The 19,124-nt window shown below is 39.0% G+C and overlaps 3 protein-coding genes across 3 annotated transcripts; 1 reads left to right on the forward strand and 2 right to left on the reverse strand.

Annotated features, from left to right (window-relative positions):
• Positions 1-638: 638 nt before the first annotated feature.
• On the reverse strand, positions 639-9,486 carry shda (Src homology 2 domain containing transforming protein D, a). The gene is made up of 8 exons (XM_044167355.1): positions 9,230-9,486; positions 7,483-7,732; positions 7,185-7,286; positions 6,410-6,572; positions 5,931-6,182; positions 5,668-5,842; positions 4,361-4,480; positions 639-1,819 (listed from the first exon to the last, which is right to left on the reverse strand). The coding sequence occupies exons 1-8, from the start codon at positions 9,256-9,258 to the stop codon at positions 1,633-1,635; spliced, it is 1,278 nt and encodes a 425-aa protein (XP_044023290.1). The 5' UTR covers positions 9,259-9,486; the 3' UTR covers positions 639-1,632.
• A 1,177-nt stretch (positions 9,487-10,663) lies between these two features.
• Positions 10,664-15,317, reverse strand: yju2 (YJU2 splicing factor homolog). Its single transcript, XM_044167356.1, has 8 exons — positions 15,158-15,317; positions 14,708-14,808; positions 13,386-13,530; positions 13,079-13,213; positions 12,814-12,995; positions 12,396-12,540; positions 11,365-11,539; positions 10,664-11,099 (listed from the first exon to the last, which is right to left on the reverse strand). Exons 1-8 carry the CDS (start codon positions 15,179-15,181, stop codon positions 10,978-10,980), a joined length of 1,029 nt encoding a protein of 342 aa, XP_044023291.1. The 5' UTR covers positions 15,182-15,317; the 3' UTR covers positions 10,664-10,977.
• LOC122862108 (cocaine- and amphetamine-regulated transcript protein-like) lies at positions 14,751-18,994 on the forward strand. The gene is made up of 5 exons (XM_044167364.1): positions 14,751-14,830; positions 16,784-16,830; positions 17,523-17,755; positions 18,053-18,133; positions 18,453-18,994. The coding sequence occupies exons 1-5, from the start codon at positions 14,781-14,783 to the stop codon at positions 18,558-18,560; spliced, it is 519 nt and encodes a 172-aa protein (XP_044023299.1). The 5' UTR covers positions 14,751-14,780; the 3' UTR covers positions 18,561-18,994.
• The last annotated feature ends 130 nt before the right edge of the window (positions 18,995-19,124 follow it).

Raw genomic sequence — 19,124 nt, forward strand, 5'->3', positions numbered from 1 at the left:
ATTTCATGTTCTGGATTTTATTTACTTTTTTTTTTTTTACTATAAAGTACTTTGTAACATTGTTTTCAAGAAGGTACTTAAAAGTACCATTGTAACTTACTTTACTCAGATCTAACCATTGCAGGTACAGGTATAATCAATGGTGGACTCAATTAAAATTTTAAAGTCAGCCAAAGAAATCAGGTGATCCAACATTCCTGCTGCAGTTTATTCCATTTGAAATCTAATTTCTAAATGTGTTAAAAGTGTAAATTAAAGAAAATGAACCAAAGGTAGTTTCCATCAATCATAAATTACAAAAGGGAGGAATGTCAAACAGGAGAAGAAATATTAAAGGAAACGTTTGATCTACAAATTGACTATCTTTCTGTGGCTGTAAATATTACATTTGCAACTGGGGTCCTGACTAGTTGTTATTTGTTACATTATTGTTTTCATCTAGGTCATACAAGAGAGCTAGATGAAGCAGACATGTTCAAGCCCTCATTCCTTATTTTGTCTGAGAATATAAACCTCAGTATAATTCATCCAAACTGCAGTAAAAAAAAAAAAAAAAAAACACATGAGCTACACCTTTTGACAATCATTAATTTAAAATTCAGACCGACAGAACACAAAATTAAACAACACACAGACAATTTAAAAACAGATGACACCTTTATTTTCAACACATTTAAAATCTTATAAAAACAGCAGAGTAAATAATCTACCAAAGCTTCTTTAATAGTCATGATCACAAAGCCACAAGCTTTCAATATAATACTGTAGTTATTATTGTCTAAACTAGTATTGCAGGAGTCTGTTACTGTGTGAAGTTAACAAGTCATGTCTGTCTGACATTATACTGTCACTTTGTGTTGTTCACACATAACATGAACTGAGGAGAACACTGCAGGGCACGCAGCTACAGCATCATACGACATTCAACGGCCTCTGAAACCCAGAGAAACCCAGAGCCAACAGACTGCCAAGGTTAAATATGTAGTGTTTGGTTGATATTGTAACTAACACTTAAAAAGGATAACAGTGTTGCAATGTTTTTACTGCATTTTCTACTTTCTGCATCTAGTTTAAATCCCCACGCCCCATAGCCATCATTTTTAAAAAGATAGAATTTGCATGAAAATAACTGCTGCCTTGGCTGAAAAGTCAACCTAGATGATTGGCACAAACCAAAAGAAAACACCACTATTATCCTTTAAGTGACCTGGCAGGACAGTCTCTCTCTGCAATACAGTAAAAGACAAATTTCCATGCAATATTTTGTGGATTCTACGGTCTCAAAGACACCTCAAGACGAGAGTTTGTCTTTTTATCTTAAGTACTCAGCTACCAATCTTAATACGAATGATTGCTGATTTTCAGGAGTCCATGGTATTAAAAATTCGGGGATTTCAGTGACAATACCAGTTCACAGGCGAAGGTTCATAAGCCACAGAGCTCTCTTCTTAAGCTGCCAGTGTAGTTACTGGGGTTATGGTAAACGGAAAAGATGGCACCAAAACATCCAATCTCCTGTGAGCAGTGCAGGTAGAATGGTAGTGAAAAGGCTTGTAGGAAAGGGGCAAAAATAGGTAAATATTGAGTATATATTGTATTCAGTAGCACCAGGAGTATTTGAGTGTGTCAGTGTCAGAGGGTCTGCACTATGACAGGATACAGCAGGGACATATGCTCAGCTCCTCTGATTGGCAGCTTGTGTGTAGTGTAGTAGTGGATGACCTCGGGGATGGTGGAGAAGGGAGGGCTGTTCTCCCCGAGCACGTAACGCCCCTCTGCAGACTGAGTGAACTTCATATGCATGAAGCCCTTACAACTCCTGACAGAGAGAGAAGGAAGAAGGAAAGATTCATCTTTGCTTGTCTAATTCAAAACCAGACTGCTGTGCCATTTACAGAACATGACTGAACATGCATCTAAGTGACTCGTAAAGCTGTTCCAGACCAAACATTCGTGAGAAAAAAATGACCTGCGGTGAGTGAGTAAGCATTCACAAGACAAAAATGCCCAGCAGTGAGTGAGTAACCCCATCTGGAAGAAAAATGGCAAGTCGCTTCTGAAAACAATTAGGGCAATACACACTCTTTTAGGAATAAATGTGAAGAAATTATAAAAGTTTGTACATCCCAAAGTCTCAAGTTCACACCATAAGATTTGTATGCACTCTGTTTTTATCATTGTAGCACTCATGGTGGGCTTCACATCCTCAATCCATTTTACTATGTTCATAGACAGGTAAATTACAACTTGTCAAACTTTATAATCAAAAACATACAAAAAAGTAAGTACTGACATAGGAAGTGAAGACAATTGAGAATTGTCATTTAAAACTTTAAATAACATCTCGGGGCTCATCACTTTGATGTAAATTTGTTCAGTCTGCCAGTTTTATCCCATCTCATGGTGAGTCTTTGATCAGAACCAGCCTTTTTTTTCTTTTCTTTTTTTTTTTTTTTTTTAAAAGAGCTGGGCCTGTATTTATCCAACTGCTAAATGTGAAACTTGGGACGTAAGTGAAAAAGAAAAGTCCTTCACTCGTACTACTCATAAACTAATGAATAAACGCTATCAAATTTCTTTTCACTTAAAATGAATCTTCCCAGTGGCTTAGGGGTTAAGATGCCAAACATTAGCTCCAACATCCTTGATTCAAATATGGCTGGGGACCTTTGTTGCATCTGTCTCTCTCTCCCTTGTTTCCTGTTACCTCTCCACTATTGCTATCTAATAAATGCATAAAATGCACAAATAAAAAAAGAAATGGCTGTGGTATGGAGACAGAGGTGTGCATACACCTTCTGAGATGTGTTTTGAATTGTGTGGTAAATATTGTAAATGCAAGGTGCAGTTACTTAGATATTTCTATTTATTTTTATATTAATATTTATTTAAAACTTTCGACCATATCAAATGGCCTTCTTCAGCAAATGGAACTTGCTCAGGTGTCAGAGCATGCCCAAAGTACAGGACTTCGATTATACGATAACAGGTGGTAGTAGTATCATGTGATTTTAGTCCTGTACTTAAAAAAACAAAACAAAGAAACAACTCGTGTGAATTGACTGTACAATAATTGATTGGTTTTGATAAACAAAACATTATCTGAAGCAATATGTATAATTCTGAATAGCTTTGCTAGCTTACCAGTTGCAGCTTTCTTGAAAACAGTTACTGAATCTATAGATTCAATCCTCAACTGATTTGCCAATTCATGTGCAAACAATTTGATTTTGCTTGTAGTATCTTTCTGTGTAACTTTTTTTTGTCAACCCCCATCAATCTGATGTACCTTCTCTACCAGCCACAGACTGTCCTCCCTGCTCCAGCGTTTGTTTTCATTTCAGCCATTGTGTATAATTTGATTAATATCTATATGGTTGCTGGCTTTGTATTAATTGCTACTGGAGATATTAAAGATTTGATCCATGTATTGATGTTGCTGACATTACACCTACATTAATTCTTAAGAATCCTCTAAAGCGCTATTTCCTAAGAATCGCTGTTATACCAAGGAAAATTACTTTTATGTGAAAACCTACTTACTGACAATAAACCTGATTCTAAGAATTGTTTTGATAATGAATTATCAGAACTTTGTTAAATGTGGACCCTGGTCTGGAAGTGAATCCACAGAGATCTTAGAAACATCTTGTGTTGGTTGGTGACCTACAACTGTCTTTTTTGTGACATTAAACATCAGATAGATGCATTCACTGACATTCCTTGAACTCATGCTCTATTCCCTGCATTGTTTGATTACTTTTATGATTTTGGTTGGCCACACACACACACACACACACACACACACACACACACACACACACACACACACACTTTCAGTTGGGTACAATCCAATCAAAGTACTGTGTTCCACCACTCATTGCTTCAAAAAAGGACCCCAGATGTGACATTAGAAACAATTCCAAGCAAAGAGGCTGAAAACACTCTTGCAGAGAGGAAAGGGGGGATGGGGGAAGAAAAGAGCAACACAAATAAATTGACTGGGTGGGAAGAGAGATACTGAAAAAAAATGATAAAAAATGTTTTAATTTGCCTCAGGGCTCAAATCTGAGAAGATTCTCTCACCACCCACAGACCATAACAATTCCCAAATGAGACAAAAACTGGATCAGATAATTTTGGAAACAGCACAGTACAGTGCGGTACACTGGGGTAGAATTCTCTTTAAGAGAGTGCAATGATGTTTCAACTGAAGATAGTATGAGGAGGATTTACATTGCTTTTTTTTAATCCAGTACAGCTTACAATAAAGTATAAAGAGGAAGTGGTTTAAAAAAAAACAAAAAAAACAAACAAAAAAGCTGCTACAACTGGCACAGACATGGGACAAGCCAACTACCTGAGTGAGAGCGAGTAGTCGTTCCGGCAGGTCTGGCTGTTCCTCACCAGGTAGGAGCTCTCCTTGCACAGAGTCAGTAGAGACTCTGCCTCCGAGCGGCTCAGGGTTCCATGGTACCACCTGCAGGTGACCAGGAGGAAACATGACAACAAAACCGTTTTAATTAAATCCATACGGTGTAACTCATGGACTGTTACCCCTGGTTAGAGAAACAAAATACCAAAAGAGAAACAAAAAACCAATCACAGTACGCTCTGTCCCCTTTAGTTTTCAGCGGGGCCTCTAGAACAGACAAAAGACCACTGCCCGAGGATCTTAAAGTATGTGCCGGCACATAAGGTACTAAGACGCAAGTTTAGCTTTCAGCAGTGTGGAAAAACTTATAATTGAATTCTGTCTGAATCTGTAAACTGTTAACTGCACAGCAGCAAATTCCCAGCAGTGATTTTAAGTTCCTTGTATATGCTGACATGGCAGGCTGACTAATGCATTTTACAATTCGGGGGAGTGAACATGGTGATTAATGTATACATTGAAATCACTTATGAAACAAGTGTTTCGTCTGACGCTGCTGTCCTTGCACAAAGTCAGCTACCTTTGAATTTCAATAATGCTAACAGTCAATTTTATAATGAATGAAACAAGCTCGATAAATAACACTGTATGTAAACAGTAAATGAAGATGATAAATAGCAACCTAAATGGTAATTGCGTGTACTTTCTTTCATCTCAGACTAGAGCCAGGGGACACACACAGTGTTAGACACAACTAGAGGAAATACAACACAATGAAGCACTGCTTTCATATGTGCAATCCCAAAAGAAATTAAACCTAACACTTTGATTACCATCAGACTGTTAAGTATTTTCCTCTGTATGCTCAACTGCCAAGATGTAAAATAACCATTAAAATCCAATTTGTCCCAAGGGGACAAGGGTCTGCTGACAAATGAATGTAATACAGTTCAAAGTGTTTCTAAAATTCTTCAAAATATGCGAACAACTATCTCCCGCATTTGTGTGCGTAATTATTCCAACATAGCAAAACTTTCTCTCAGTTTAAAAAAATGGCAACAAATATCTGTTAAAAACTCTACTGTTCTCCTATGCATTTGATTGATTTCTCTACAGCACTTTTATTTCCTTTACTGAGCATTACTTCACCTTAGAGGTATTCTACTTACAAGCAACAGAATCTGAATTAGAATATTATCAAGTGAGTCAGCAATGTGAAATTGAAAGTTGTTGGCTATCCAATGAAATAAGAAAAACTATTTGAAACACTAACATTGCAGATGTCCACTTACACTTGTCTCTCCAGTGGCAGAGATGGATCCACTCTCTCTCCCAGGAGAGGAGGGGTGTCACCAACCAGACGGAGTGTAGTTGAGTCAGCTCTGGTAGATGTAGCGCCCGTCTTGGTGAGCCTGGTCTGTTCTGTCTGAGCTCTCGAGCGCTCCCTTTCTGCACCTTCAAACTGAACTATGGCCAGAAAGAAAGATACAGTAGGTTAGTTAATAAAAAACCCTGAGACACATGTGACATGTACAAATTGAGAATGCAAGTTTACCTGCTAGAGCTTTAGAGATGTTGTCCTTCTTCCACTCCCAGGGCTGGTCGTATTCATCAGCTGGCCTCTCATCATCCTGAGGCAGCCTGCTCTCCCTGCTGTCTATCTGGGCAAGTCCGCCCTCAACCCTCTGAGTTTGTAGTTGTGCTGGTGGAGCAGCTCGGTGGTGGTGACGCGTTCTCTCCTCGTACGGGTTATCATATAACTGGCCGTCATCTCCACTCCCAGACCTCATCACGCTGTGCTGCAGTTCTGCACAGTAAACACAGAGTAAATTACTTTCTGCAGAATTTAAAGTCAAAAGCAGGCAGTGTGACTGACTCTCAAAATTTGCACTTTGCTTTGACTTTATAGGGCAAAGGTCCAGCAACTGATGGTAGATATTAAATGTACAATATGCTACTGTTTGACTCTCTATATAAAATACCTTTTATTAAGAGCTAAACTGACTAGTGAGAGAAAAAGATCCCATAACAAACCTGAGATGATCCGCTGGGCCTCAAATGGTTCCATGTAGCTGCAGCAGTCTGTTGGTGCAGATTTGGGCTCCCAGTTTGGTCTGCCTCTTGGGTCTGGGCGGACATCAAATGGATCAGAGTAGTCTGTGTCAGCGTCTGGCGCTGCTGGAGCAGAGGGAACAACCTTGGTAGGGAGAGAGAACAAAAGAGCATCTCACAAATATGAGAGCTGGAAATATAAACTATTCAATTCAATTTTACTTATATAGCGCCAATTCATAACAGAAGTTTTCTCATTGCACTTTTCCTGTAGAGCAGGTCTAGACCGTACTCTTTATAATATTATTTACAGAGACCCAACAAATCCCACCATGAGCAAGCATTTGGCGACAGTGGCAAGGAAAAACTTCCTTTAAGAGGTAGAAACCTTGGACAGAACCAGACTCAATGGTGGGCGGCCATCCGATGCTGCCGTGTTAGGTTTTGAGAGAGAAAGAGAACGAGAGAGAGAGAGAGAGATAGAGAGAGAGAGAGAGAGAGAGGGAAAAAAAAGAGAAGGCAAAAGAAAGAGAAAGGTTATGAGAGAGAGAGAGGTTTTAGGGGAGGGGGGTGGGAAAGAGGGAGGCACAATACAAATACCAACTAGAATTTTTTTTAAATAGTAGTAATGCTATTGTAGTGATAATATTAACACTCTGTGTGCATCTATGTGTGCGCAAGAGAAAGTGAGTAAGAGAATGAGATCAAGAGAAAGCAAAGGAAAATGAAGCAGAACACAAATAAAAACAGTTCTTACAGGTTCCTCTTGAACAGTCACAGGACTCAGGGGGACTTTACAGCGGCCAAACTCCTGAGAGTCCACTTTAATTAATCTGTGCTTGGGAGACACCACTTTCACCTGGAACACATCACATGTATACAAAACTTTCAATGTTGATAAAAAAATAAAATAAAATATCACCTCAATGGGAGATGAAGGAGAAATGATATATCTATATTATCCAAGGGTACATTTATCTAGCAAGACACAGTACCTGGTATATGATAAGAAAACGTTATTCACGTACATGACTGCAAAAACATGCATGTCATACCTCGACACCATTCGGCAGCACTGAACCAAATGCAGGGAAAGAGGGATGGCTCACTGTGGCACTACAGGGGCTGAAACCGCCATTCTGATGCTCCTTATCAGAGTGTTGGTACGGGTCCTCAAAATCTAGCTCCTTCTGAGCTCTGTAGGCCCTCAAAATCTCACTCTCACTGTAATCTGGCCTCGGGGGCTGTGGAGGGTCACGCCTGGTGCCAAAGTTTAGGTAGTCCTTCAGCCACTTTGCCATGGATCTGGGAATTAAATGGCAAATAGATTGCTTAGAACAATTTAGGATGACACCGTGCTGAAATGATTATTCAAAAAATAAACTTAGCTTGATTTCATTTTGTTATTTATTAATTTTTAACACTTCAGTTCCGCTTCCTGCCTCTTTCAGACTGTTTCTTGTGCTGCTGTAACACACATATTTCCAATCTGGGAATCAATAAAATCTCATTTTATTAGTGATGTGTTGGTCGCGTACAAGTCGGCTCTATGAGCCGGCTCCTTTAAGTGAACGATGAGAGCCGGCTCCTGTCTGAAAGCCGATTAGAGCAGAAATATTTTTTGTTTCATATTATATCATAAATTTAATTGAAATATACTGTATATGTCTGTATAGAGTTGTGTAATTATTGATTAACCATACTATTTCATTAGTAGGGTGTTATTTTTGTTATACAACTAGGATAATTATTCTTGACAAATCCCACTTTTTAACCATCAATATATATTTCAGTGTATTGCAGATGAAGAATCTTTATTTCTTGCAACAAATAAGAATGTAATTTAGGCAGTGACCAGCATAAGTGGTACTAAATGAGCCGAAAAAGCCGGCTCTCGGAAAGTCTATGAAAGGAACGAGCCATAAGATCCGGCTCCCTTCAAAGAGCCGTAATTCCCATCACTACATCTTATACATGCCAAACACCAGCTTCACAAATGTAAAACATTTTTCATATTATAAATTGGACACTCAGGCTTTTTGGTACTTGACCAGACTGAGTTTTTACAATAACTTTAATGACAAATTGCCACAAGCCGTCATAAAGACTTGCTTCAGGGCTATAAAAGAGACCTAATTGAAGTGTGTGGACCAAGCAATAAAGTTGCTGCGGTTAGGCAGATATGTATCACTGAGAAACTTTAACGCAATACTAGCCAAATGGCACATTCGTAACCTTGAGTTGGGCCTATAAAGTCTTAAGTAAGCAGACTCAAATCACCATGAGGTTTTTGTTTACGTTAGCCAAAATAAACTTGGCACGAGCTGTTAAATCCAATTATCCAACAATTAACCGTGCCCTGAAAGAGAAAGGTGTTGACATCAATCAACAGGTCCGGCGAAAATAATTTTTCCAGCATCGCAAGATTAACATTGATAAAGTGAAGCAGAGAGTTGGTTTTGATTGCATAGGTCAACGCTAGCCAGCTTGCTAAATCAGCAAATCACTTGACAACAGCTAGTTAGCATTAAGGGGTAAATGAGGGGGCTTCAATCAATCGCTTTTTCATAGCAATAGATTAAGGACAGCATTTCCTTATAAACTATCAGCACCAAGCAAACTAACTGACTAATCTTGCTGTTGTGCTGTTTATTATAAAAAGTAAAAGGTTAAAGTAATGTGAGTCGTACAACTGATGTCACCGCTCTGTAAATATGCCAAAGCTAAGTTAGCTAAGTTAGCAGCTAACGTCGAAGCATCTAAGCCGTTAACTAACTAACGTAGCCGCTAACGTTAACGTACTTCTTTAAGCTCACCCTCTTTCTTGGCATTGACGGCTTCCCGTTCCAGTTATGTGTTCCTGGTTACCATCCAGCGTTTCGTCTTAACGTTATCAGGCCTAAAAATAAAACATTGTTATCCGTGGAATCTCGTCCAGCTTCTGAGCCAAGCAGGTCAGTCAGCTAATGTTAGCTGGACCAGACCAGACCGTGGAGCAGTAGTGATGTGTCGGTCGCGTACGAATCGGCTCTATGAGCCGGCTCTCTTAAGTGAACGATGGGAGCCGGCTCCGGTCTGAGAGCCAGGCTAGGATAGTTATACTTGACATTTCTTACTTTTTAAATCAAATCAATATGACTGAATATTTCAATGTATTGCAGATGAAGAATCTTGTATGTTTATTTCTTGCAACAAATAAGTAATTATGTAATATGTAACTGGGGCAGTGAACAGCAGAAGTGGTACTTAATGAAGAGTCGTTTGGGAGCCGAAAGAGCCGACTCTCGGAAAGGAACGGAGCCATAAGATCCGGCTCCATTCAAAGAGCCGTAATTCCCATCACTATGGAGCAGACTGTCTCCGACACAACACCAGCACTCACTGGCACGGCGGACTGGCTTAAAGGGGACTAGTGAGATATTTTTGGATGGTCGACACTAAAGCTTTAGTAGTGAGCATTATGACTGCTGCTAAATCGAGATACAATCCTTTGTCTCACAGATGCACTTACAGTAATGTGGACAATACAATTGTTTATATACTATCAAAATCATGCCTCTGTTGAATATTGTTTTTTTTCCACCAGCTCTTGTCTGCCTTTAAGACTTAAATGTATTGTTGTGGTCAAAGCTGCGATATATTTCCAATATAAAATGGCACGTTTTGACTCAGATCTTTTAAGTAGCAACATTTAGGATATGGATATTGGTGCTTTCATACAGTTTTTAAAATAAACCAGGGGTGGGTTATAAGGAACCCTGAGAAAAATAGGTAGGCATTCATTTTAATGTCAATGACAGCAAGCCACAGCTAAAACACTAGACCTTGTTCAGAAAATTACTTAGTTGTAGGAGAGCCTCTGACAACAGGATAATACAAATTAGGATTAATGTAAATATTAAGATTATGTTAAAATTAATAATGTGAAATTTGAACATCTACAGCTCCATGCCAACAAAGCAAACTCCATCTACTGATGAAGACAATGTGATCAAAGCTCCAGAACAAGCAGTGGATCTGTGGAAGTGGACCTTGAGTTGAGGTAGTTTTGTCACCTGTTGTTTCCAAGGTCAAGAATGAACTGTGTTAAAGCTACAATACTATGTTAACCAAAAATCCCAGATATCTTAATATCAATATTATATAAATACCAGTATATCTACCAGCTCTAACAGATATCAAACACTATCACATGTAATTCACCTCTGCCCTATGAATTATGAAATCACATTCATATTTACTGTCCAAACAGATTTTAATAAACACTAAAATATACACCTAATATTCTCACAGGGAAAATTTGCATCAAAAGATTTTTGACAAACTGACAGCAGACAATACAATTCCTGCTAATGACTGCCCACCAACACGCTGACTTATCAGTCTTTATAGAAAGGTTTTCATAGGAGAGACCCACGAACTGGTTTACACATGATTTTGATTTCTGTGCAGCATTACAAAAAGGTCCATACCATTAAATTCCTTGCTGCATTATTTATACAATTGTGTGTCTGTCACTAAAATCAAAATCCATCCCAAGTATCTTCTTTTCACTCGCTGTCATTGCTGTCACTGTCTGAATACGCCCCCAGCAGGCTGAGCGATGACGACCCATTTTGTGTGGTAACGGGCTTGGAGGCATTCTTGGAGTCTGCTGCAGATGCCTTTGAATCTGTAAAACAAGATACATGATGATTGTGCCTCCTAAGCCATATGCAAACTTTTGATTAAGGATGTGAGCAAGCAGCAAAAGATAGTTGTGTGTCCAAGAAAATACGAATTCTTAAACAAGAAAATCACACATGTGCTCATGGGAACACGAGGGACAAATGTTTGGTGTGGAAATAAATCAAAGAGATTAACGAATATTTAAGATTTCAGGAGAGTCAGGCTATACAAGGCTTTCCTATAAGCTGTAAGAGATACTTATGTGTTACCTGTTTGTGATGCGGGAGCAGCAACAGCCGCCACCACTGGACTGGGTTTGTTGACAGTTGCTATTGGTTTCTTCCGCACCACCAGGGACCCTAGTGCCCCTCCACCGCCCAGCGTCCCCACACTCCTCTCCCAGCTCTCCACCTTGGCCCTCTTCACTCCTCCAGCTGAGGTTCCCTGTGGAAACACATAGCATGAGACAATCCATTATTTCCTGCTCACATGATTGCTTCTCTAAGTTCTTCTGTTGAGTTTTTTTTTGTTAGTATTTGCATTTTTGTCTAAATTTTAGTTCATAAAACCTTTTAAGACCTTTTACACTATGAAAACTGCATTTAAGACCAATTCAGAAAAATCATAAAGCTGGCAATAGCATGCTTTTAACACTTAACATATCGTGTCTTATGAAAGACCTAAACCATATAAGAAAAAAGGCTATGGCAAATGGGAAGCCTCTATGACAGAACAATTTACCTGCATGGTATGTTACTCATCCTGCAAGGTTTTTGTCCTCTATATAGAAGGATATATCCCTATAGTGAACACACCAACTTATAAAAGATAAAGATTTTCATGAAACGTGATTTACAGGAAACGATGCAAGCATGCAACCCAGCATTTTATCTCATTAACATCAGCCTCACTGTTCGCTCTCCTAAAGCTGTATCTCTTAAAGCTGATAATCTAAACCCAATATTTCCTAATGCTGCTAGTTCATATTAAAAGTGTTGAACTGGTGAAACATGGGGTGACTGTTATTGTGAAGCAGTCACTGGAAACACAATGTATTTGTCACAGAGCTTAGCGCTGACAGCAATAGTTCACAGTCTACAAAACAAATATGCAGGAACAAGAAGGAGAAGCGAGATAATGAGCTGTTAGATGACGAGTTGCAGGCAACAGGACTGAAATCTTGAGGATTATAACTTTAAATAGGGTAAAACAAACCCTGACAAATTTTTGCATTGTCATTTGAACCCAATCAGTTCCAAGGCACACACTTTGTTGAACATGTTGAGTGTTTCTTACGTACCGGTGCTTCTGTGGGTTTGTCAGTGGTGAGGATGTCTGTTGGTTTGCCTGTGCTGGATTTCTTTGACTGCGAGCTACTGCCCTCCTCCTCCTTCTCTGAGTCAGAGTCTCTGAGTCTTTTCACAAGGGCACGATCCAACATGTCTCTGAGAAACAATTGACGCATTCAGATTTAATTGGATTTTTAATGACTATTCAGAGTTCACACATATTATAAGAACATAGCAAACACATAACAAATAAAACTTATTCAGACACAAAAGCAGAGATTGGAGTTTATTTATCTGTAGCATTAGTTAAGTAGTCTTTTGATGGCAGTCCGTGTTGGTTTTTAAATGGTTCTAGCAAATAACTCGCACTTAAATGTGCAAGACACTTAAAAAAATAAAAGTTTGTCTATTTGAACCTTCCTCACTCACTTTGTCTCTCGCTCATCCTCTTCCTTCTCCCTTTCCCTCTCTCTCTTCTCCATCTCTCTGTACCGGTCGATCATTCCCTCGAAGTCCACCTGAGCCTGCCTCTGGTTCAGCTCCTTCAGCTCCTGGAGGTTCTCCAGAACCTCCATCTCCATCTTGGAATCCTTTGTGCGGTTCTCCAACACCTGGAAGAGGATTGGGAAATTATCAACTCTTCACTCCTATTGCAAATAAAAATAATAACAGTAAATTACATTTAAACACCAACCTTCATCGGGTTGTTCAGTTCTTCTTCTTCCCTCTCCTGTTGGATTCTCTTCTCCTCCTCCTCAATGAGTTTCTCTGCCTGGAAGTTTCGTGTTGCACCGTGCTCCATTGCGTAGTCCGTGTTCTCTGGGTCAGTCTATAGTCACAACATGAGATATGAAAGTGTGAGAAATGATTTTATGCATAATGCTGGAGATGTCTCTTTCAGTAGCTAGCACAGACACAGTTCTATATTTACCTTTAAAGTACTTGTTTTGTCTCATGTCAATAAATATGACTGTGATAATCAGAGCATTAAATACTCTCACCTTAAACGTAATCTCAGCGAGACACCGAGTACATTTGATGTAGAAACGGAAGATGGGCAGTCCCATGTACAGCTCATTCTGAACAGTCTCTTTGCGTGCATTGAACTTCTTCCCCTTGTAGATGTACTCGCCACATGTTTTACACCTGCAAACAACCACAGAGGCAATGCCGAAGACACCACAGTCACAGCAGTCATTTATAGAGGGCAGAGGGCCTGTCCCTACTGTGGATACAACCAAAATATAAAAAACTGTGTTTGCCTTCAAATGAAACAAGCCTGCCAATATTCCTGCTCTGACTGATTGACAGCCAGTGATAACCTGAAATAAAACATTATCCATTTACCAAGAGAGCTCAACTGGATCCTTACTTTCTCAGACAACAGAAGCATATAAAACTACAAGTTGCAACCTCCTTTCACTCCACTGGGTGCTTAAAACTATATCCAGAATTAGAGCCAGACCAATAATATCAGTATAGCTGATATTATTGACCAATTTTACCTCATCACCGATAGCTATATCTGTACAACAAGAAATGGCTGTACAAAAATGCCAAAGACCTGTTTGAGGTCATTTAGAAGTGGTGTTTCCATTACTTTGTTCACTGGTAAGTGGACAAGTTTATTGGTCACAATTCCCAAATTTAAGGAATCCTAATCATAAATGCTTGTTTATGTTGTGTTTATGTTTAAAAAAACGATATCGGCCAATAAAACTCTTTAAAATACTTAAATATTGGCATTGGCCTCAAAACCTCAATAATCAAGTTTTGGTAGGGGTCTATCCAGAATTATACCATTGCCATGGAAACACTTTCAGAACCTGGGAACATGACTTGATATGTTTACAGGTTAGGTTTTAACAGTGAAAATGGGCAACTAGTACAACAGGTAAGGGAGCAACTGAAATAATCAAAGAACTGTGTCACCCAGCTCACCTTCTTTTCTAACACCTCCTTTCTGATGGACAGACAGATGCCTGGGTGGAAGGACAGACCACCTCAACAGAAGCTTATTTTCCCAAGCGATCAAGAACAGCAGATTCTACTCTTTAAACCTGTCCCTCTTCTCCTCTCCTCTAAACTACTATACAATTCAAATATCTACAGAGATCGTAAATGTAAATATGTGACAACTGCACCAAGTTGTTTATGTTTGTGTACTGAAAACAGCTCCTTTAACCCTGTAATAAAAACTCCATCATCTATCACAGCAGCTGTGTGGCAATAAAAGAAAGTGGAACTTAAGCATTATGTAAGATGAGTAACGTTAAACAGTGTGTTTGAAACACACACTGGCACACCTGGATGAACCTCATACCTCATATTGAATGGAGCCATCAATCTGACCACATACTGACGATCTTTAGGGAGTTTAAGTTTTGGGATTTTGGATGGATCAAAATCCGGTGGGTAGTATTTCTGTGGAGGACAAAACACAGATGTGAGTTACCGAAAGGCCTACACGTGTAATTAAACTAACGGTAACGAAATATAGTCGTTAGTAACTAGTAGTAGTACTAGTAGTTAGTAGTAACAATGGAATTTTATTTCTACAGAAAGTAACCATAGCTAATACATAATGTACTTTAGACGCCCCAAATGAGAAGTTGCAACAAATCTACCCACCCACAGTTCACTATGAAATAGTTTAATGTTGTCATCGCTAATAAAACCACACTTAGCTTCAAAGCTAATACAGCTCATACGCCCCGGCTAAGTGTTTCAAACGTTGCTAACAGAGGCACACCGTCAGCGTTCACATACTTACATTCAATACTTTTCTTTCGGACATTCCTGCTTTTGCTGGAAACCCAACGAGGAGAATGAAACGTTAGAGTAAATGGATTGAGAGCTACTGCTAGCTGCTTAAAGGCTGCACTCTAAACTTCCGGTTGTCTCATCGTTAGTTTCCCGTGCTTCAAACCGTGCTGCTGCCCCCTGCGGAAGGGGAGAATATCTACAGCCGAAAAAAAAATCCTGAAGGCACAAAACACTAGGGTACATAATACAGGAGGACAAGGATAGAGACAGAGACAATTACTGGAAAAAAATAAAGGTAAACATTCTTAAAAATGCCTTTTTCCAAGCTTTGTCTGAGGGGAGGCCCACAGTCTCAGACTGAGAATACTGATCAATGGCACGAACTCCTCTATGAGCTGCTGTGGAAAGCAATGGAATAATAAAAATGGACTCTTTGGATTTAACTCTAAGAACTTATGGAGGAAAAGTTATTGGAACTCGTATGTTTGTTTATTGTTTATTTATTTGGATTCCCTTTAGCTGTCACCAGCGCAACAGCTACTCTTTCTGTGGTCCACGAGAACCAAAATTAACACAGCAATTTCAAGTTACTATATAAATCAAACAAAAGTGACAAGAATATTACATACTTAAATACACACAGGTAATTAGATGAAATAAAACAAGGCACAGTACTAGTTTATGATTAGCAATATTGCAGCATACACATTGTATGTTGCTGAGGAAAGATCACCTACAGTGTGTTGAACCCAAGCCAGAGAGGGAGTGTCCGAAAATATTACAACTATGTTTTTGGGGCAGGACAGGCACTCCATACTGAGTAAGTGTGAAACAATAATACACAGCGGGTCTAGAAATAAGTACACTAGCTGGATCCCCTGTATTTGCAAGGGATCATAGATTAAGTTAAAAGTATATTTTAGTAATCTTTATTTATGCCATATATCCATATACATTAGTGCTTTTTAGTTGATTCTGACAGATCATTCAGTCAGTTACTGATTATTTAAATCATTAACCACTGGAAACCTAATGTTACCATTATTAAAATCTTCAAATTTTGGATTAAAAAAATAAATGTTCCGTATTCAGTAACAACCTCACATACTGTATCTGCTTATTCTAACACTTAATTGAACCCACATCGCATTTATATAAAAATTAATTTTTATTGGCTGTATCTTACATTACATTGAATGGACACTTCTAGATGCCTTGTGTATCATTTCATACACTTTTATACATGATTTAAATAATTTCCTCTATCCTCATTCAGTGTGCCAACATTGTATTCTTTTGTTGTGTCTTTGTTACACCTCATGCCACTGAGTGAGCATGTGAGTGTTCAGTCTCTAGGCAATGGTAAAGTCCTGTAATGAGATCCCAAAGCATCTGTCATGACTGTGATTTAATGTGCTGAAAGTCACACAAACACACAAATGTGTCAGAATATTCGTATGTCTGTAAGTGTATGAACATGTTGAAATATCTTGTTTTTGTGTATACACGAACACACAACACCCCCAAAACCAGACCTTATAATTCTAATATTTTTTCCATTGCATTTACTCAACCTGAATGAGCCATAGACTTTATATACTGACCACTGCGCTCTTTTCACTGTCTGCCTTAGATCTTGTCTTGGAGGAGATCGTGATCAACACAGTGGAGGAAAGGGAGGTAACGTGAACACCCCCCCCCGTTAAGGTTATTCCTACAAAAGGAAATTGCATCCTGATTACAGATTGGTGTCAATGTGGGTTAACCTAAGGTCTGATTTCAGCTTTATTGAACAGAGGCGACAGGAGAAGAATAGATTAGCAAAACAGCAAAACATGGAAGGGAAAATGTTTGTGTTTAGTTGAGAGGTAAGATAAGAGGTAGTTAAGAGTGTGATATTTTGTTTTAGATAAAACCTAACAGTGCAGTGTCCTTTCTCATTTGAATTTGACTGATTCAAAGTCACAGTTTTGTTCAGTGATGGTTGTATGTGCTGTATGTGGTGAGTTCTCAGCCTGATTCTGACACATTTAAATGACTCATTAATGAGTCAGGTATATGTTTAACTGAAAAGGCTTCACTTGCATACAATAGGCCGCAATTTAAGATTTAAAAATAGACCAGTTTTGAAGGAAAATGAGTTTGATCCCCATTCAGCCACTAGATTACTTTATCAAATATGTTTTATGAAATGGAACTCCACCTTTAACCATCTTTGATTTCATCCTGTCAGGTCCCTTCCTGGGATCATCCAAAGATACAAAGGTGCTGAGCAGTGTCACCCGTGTTAAAAATGTTCATGAATATTTCAGAGGCTGGCTGATGTCAACATCAGCTGTAAAGCGCCTATAAAGAGGGGGTCCTCTGTACAGGAGACCTCCAAACCCTCCGCACGTCCAGGGAGCCTCCGCAGACCTACTTTTCTCCACCCGCCGAAGAGAAGGACTCCGCCTGCCTGTGTTTCAGCACCATGGTCAGCGCTCGGGCTCTCCTCCTCGCGGCCACCTACTGCTGCGCCTACCTGTGGCTCGCTCGTGCAGAAGACTCCTCACTGGAGACACGCTCGTTGGATTTCCCCCTGAAAACTCAACAGGAGAAAGAACTGGTGAGAGGCTTTATAAGGGATATAGGTGTGAAATGTGTCAGCTGGATGAATGAAGGCTGTTGGTGCTTTGTACGACTGTCGATAGTATTTAATTGTTCGAGAAAGTGACTCTCTTACATATGATTAATTGCACACACATAAAAGATAAAGACGGATAGATAGTCACTGCCTGAGGTGTTGAGCTTTAACATCAATTAGGATAATGAGTTTCCCCCAAAATTGACACTTCATGTCAAGTTTTATTAACATCATTTCTTTTATGACAAATTAACTGTTTTGGCATTTGTTTCTATGCAGATTGACGCTTTGCAAGAAGTTTTGGAGAAGCTGAGGAGCAAAGAGATGCCCTTAGAGAAAAAGCTTGGCTGGCTGCCTTCGGTATGTACACCAAATTAGAAACTATGCAGCAGCTTGATTAGCTTGTAACACAATTCGTCTCTGTTTTTTTAATATTCCATGAATTTATAATATTTAGAAATATACTAAGGTAGAAGAACCTTTGGAAATGTGATTTGTGGTTTCTCAGAGCATACAAAACGAGGGTTTTACCTCGTCTATAAAATGAAGTTTACAATACGCTTTTTTTCTGACTATGACTTTGGAAGTTCTGTTCTTCTCGTCAGGTTTGATCAAGGACATACAGATATACAACCTATATCCGCTTTTTCATGAATTTATATTGTTTTTATCATTCCAGTGTGACGCAGGGGAGCCGTGCGCCGTGCGTAAAGGCGCGCGTATCGGCACGCTGTGCAGCTGTCCCCGGGGGACTTCCTGTAACTTTTATGTTCTCAAATGTTTGTGAAGGAAGAAGATAACAGAAATGCAAGAAAACACAGGAGAGAGTTCAGGAGGTTTGGAGTGACAAAATCACTTGTCATTCTCTTTGTGACAAAAATAAAAACGCCATGTAATATGTGATTAATAAAGGACGCTTTTCTTTCATAAACTTGGACTGGAAAATGTTAGAATATAGGTTTTAATTAGATTTGAAGGTCTGTGTGCATCTGTCTCTCTTTGTCAGTGTTTATGATGGTGGCAGGGGGAAGTTATTTGTGTGGGATTGTGGCATCTTGTGACAGACTTTGAATGTAGCTTTTGTCATAAATCCTTGTATTTCCATATTATTTTGTTTGTGTTTTTGTTTGTTGTTGTTCTTGTTATAGGGGGGAGATAGTAAAGCATCTGTTTCTAAACACATTTGTAAGATTAGGAGATCAATAAATCAACTAAATTATATTTAGGTGTCTGTGTTGCTGTTGCACTATTATACACGAAAAAACATCACCTCACTGGTTGCCTATTAGCAGCTGAATTGTTTGTAATTTTTCCATAAACATCACGTGTTGGTAATTTGCTTTTGATTAAA

Source organism: Siniperca chuatsi, linkage group LG15 (assembly GCF_020085105.1).
Source record: "Siniperca chuatsi isolate FFG_IHB_CAS linkage group LG15, ASM2008510v1, whole genome shotgun sequence".
Classification (NCBI taxonomy): Eukaryota; Metazoa; Chordata; class Actinopteri; order Centrarchiformes; family Sinipercidae; genus Siniperca; species Siniperca chuatsi.

Bases quoted from the DNA above. Each gene is read 5' to 3' on its own strand.
- shda (XM_044167355.1), bottom strand. From the start codon at position 9,258: ATGCCAAGAAAGAGGGTGAGCTTAAAGAA. The intron at 7,287-7,482 runs GTATGACATGCA...GATGTGTTCCAG, and splicing joins TGCTGCCGAATGGTGTCGAG to GTGAAAGTGGTGTCTCCCAA. The intron at 6,573-7,184 runs GTAAGAACTGTT...CTCCCTACCAAG, and splicing joins TGACTGTTCAAGAGGAACCT to GTTGTTCCCTCTGCTCCAGC.
- LOC122862108 (XM_044167364.1), top strand. From the start codon at position 14,781: ATGGATCAAAATCCGGTGGGTAGTATTTCTGTGGAGGACAAAACACAG. The intron at 16,831-17,522 runs GTAACGTGAACA...TCCTCTGTACAG, and splicing joins ACACAGTGGAGGAAAGGGAG to GAGACCTCCAAACCCTCCGC. The intron at 17,756-18,052 runs GTGAGAGGCTTT...GTTTCTATGCAG, and splicing joins CTCAACAGGAGAAAGAACTG to ATTGACGCTTTGCAAGAAGT.
- yju2 (XM_044167356.1), bottom strand. From the start codon at position 15,181: ATGTCCGAAAGAAAAGTATTGAAT. The intron at 13,214-13,385 runs GTGAGAGTATTT...TTGTGACTATAG, and splicing joins TCGCTGAGATTACGTTTAAG to ACTGACCCAGAGAACACGGA. The intron at 11,100-11,364 runs GTAACACATAAG...CTTGTTTTACAG, and splicing joins TGCTCCCGCATCACAAACAG to ATTCAAAGGCATCTGCAGCA.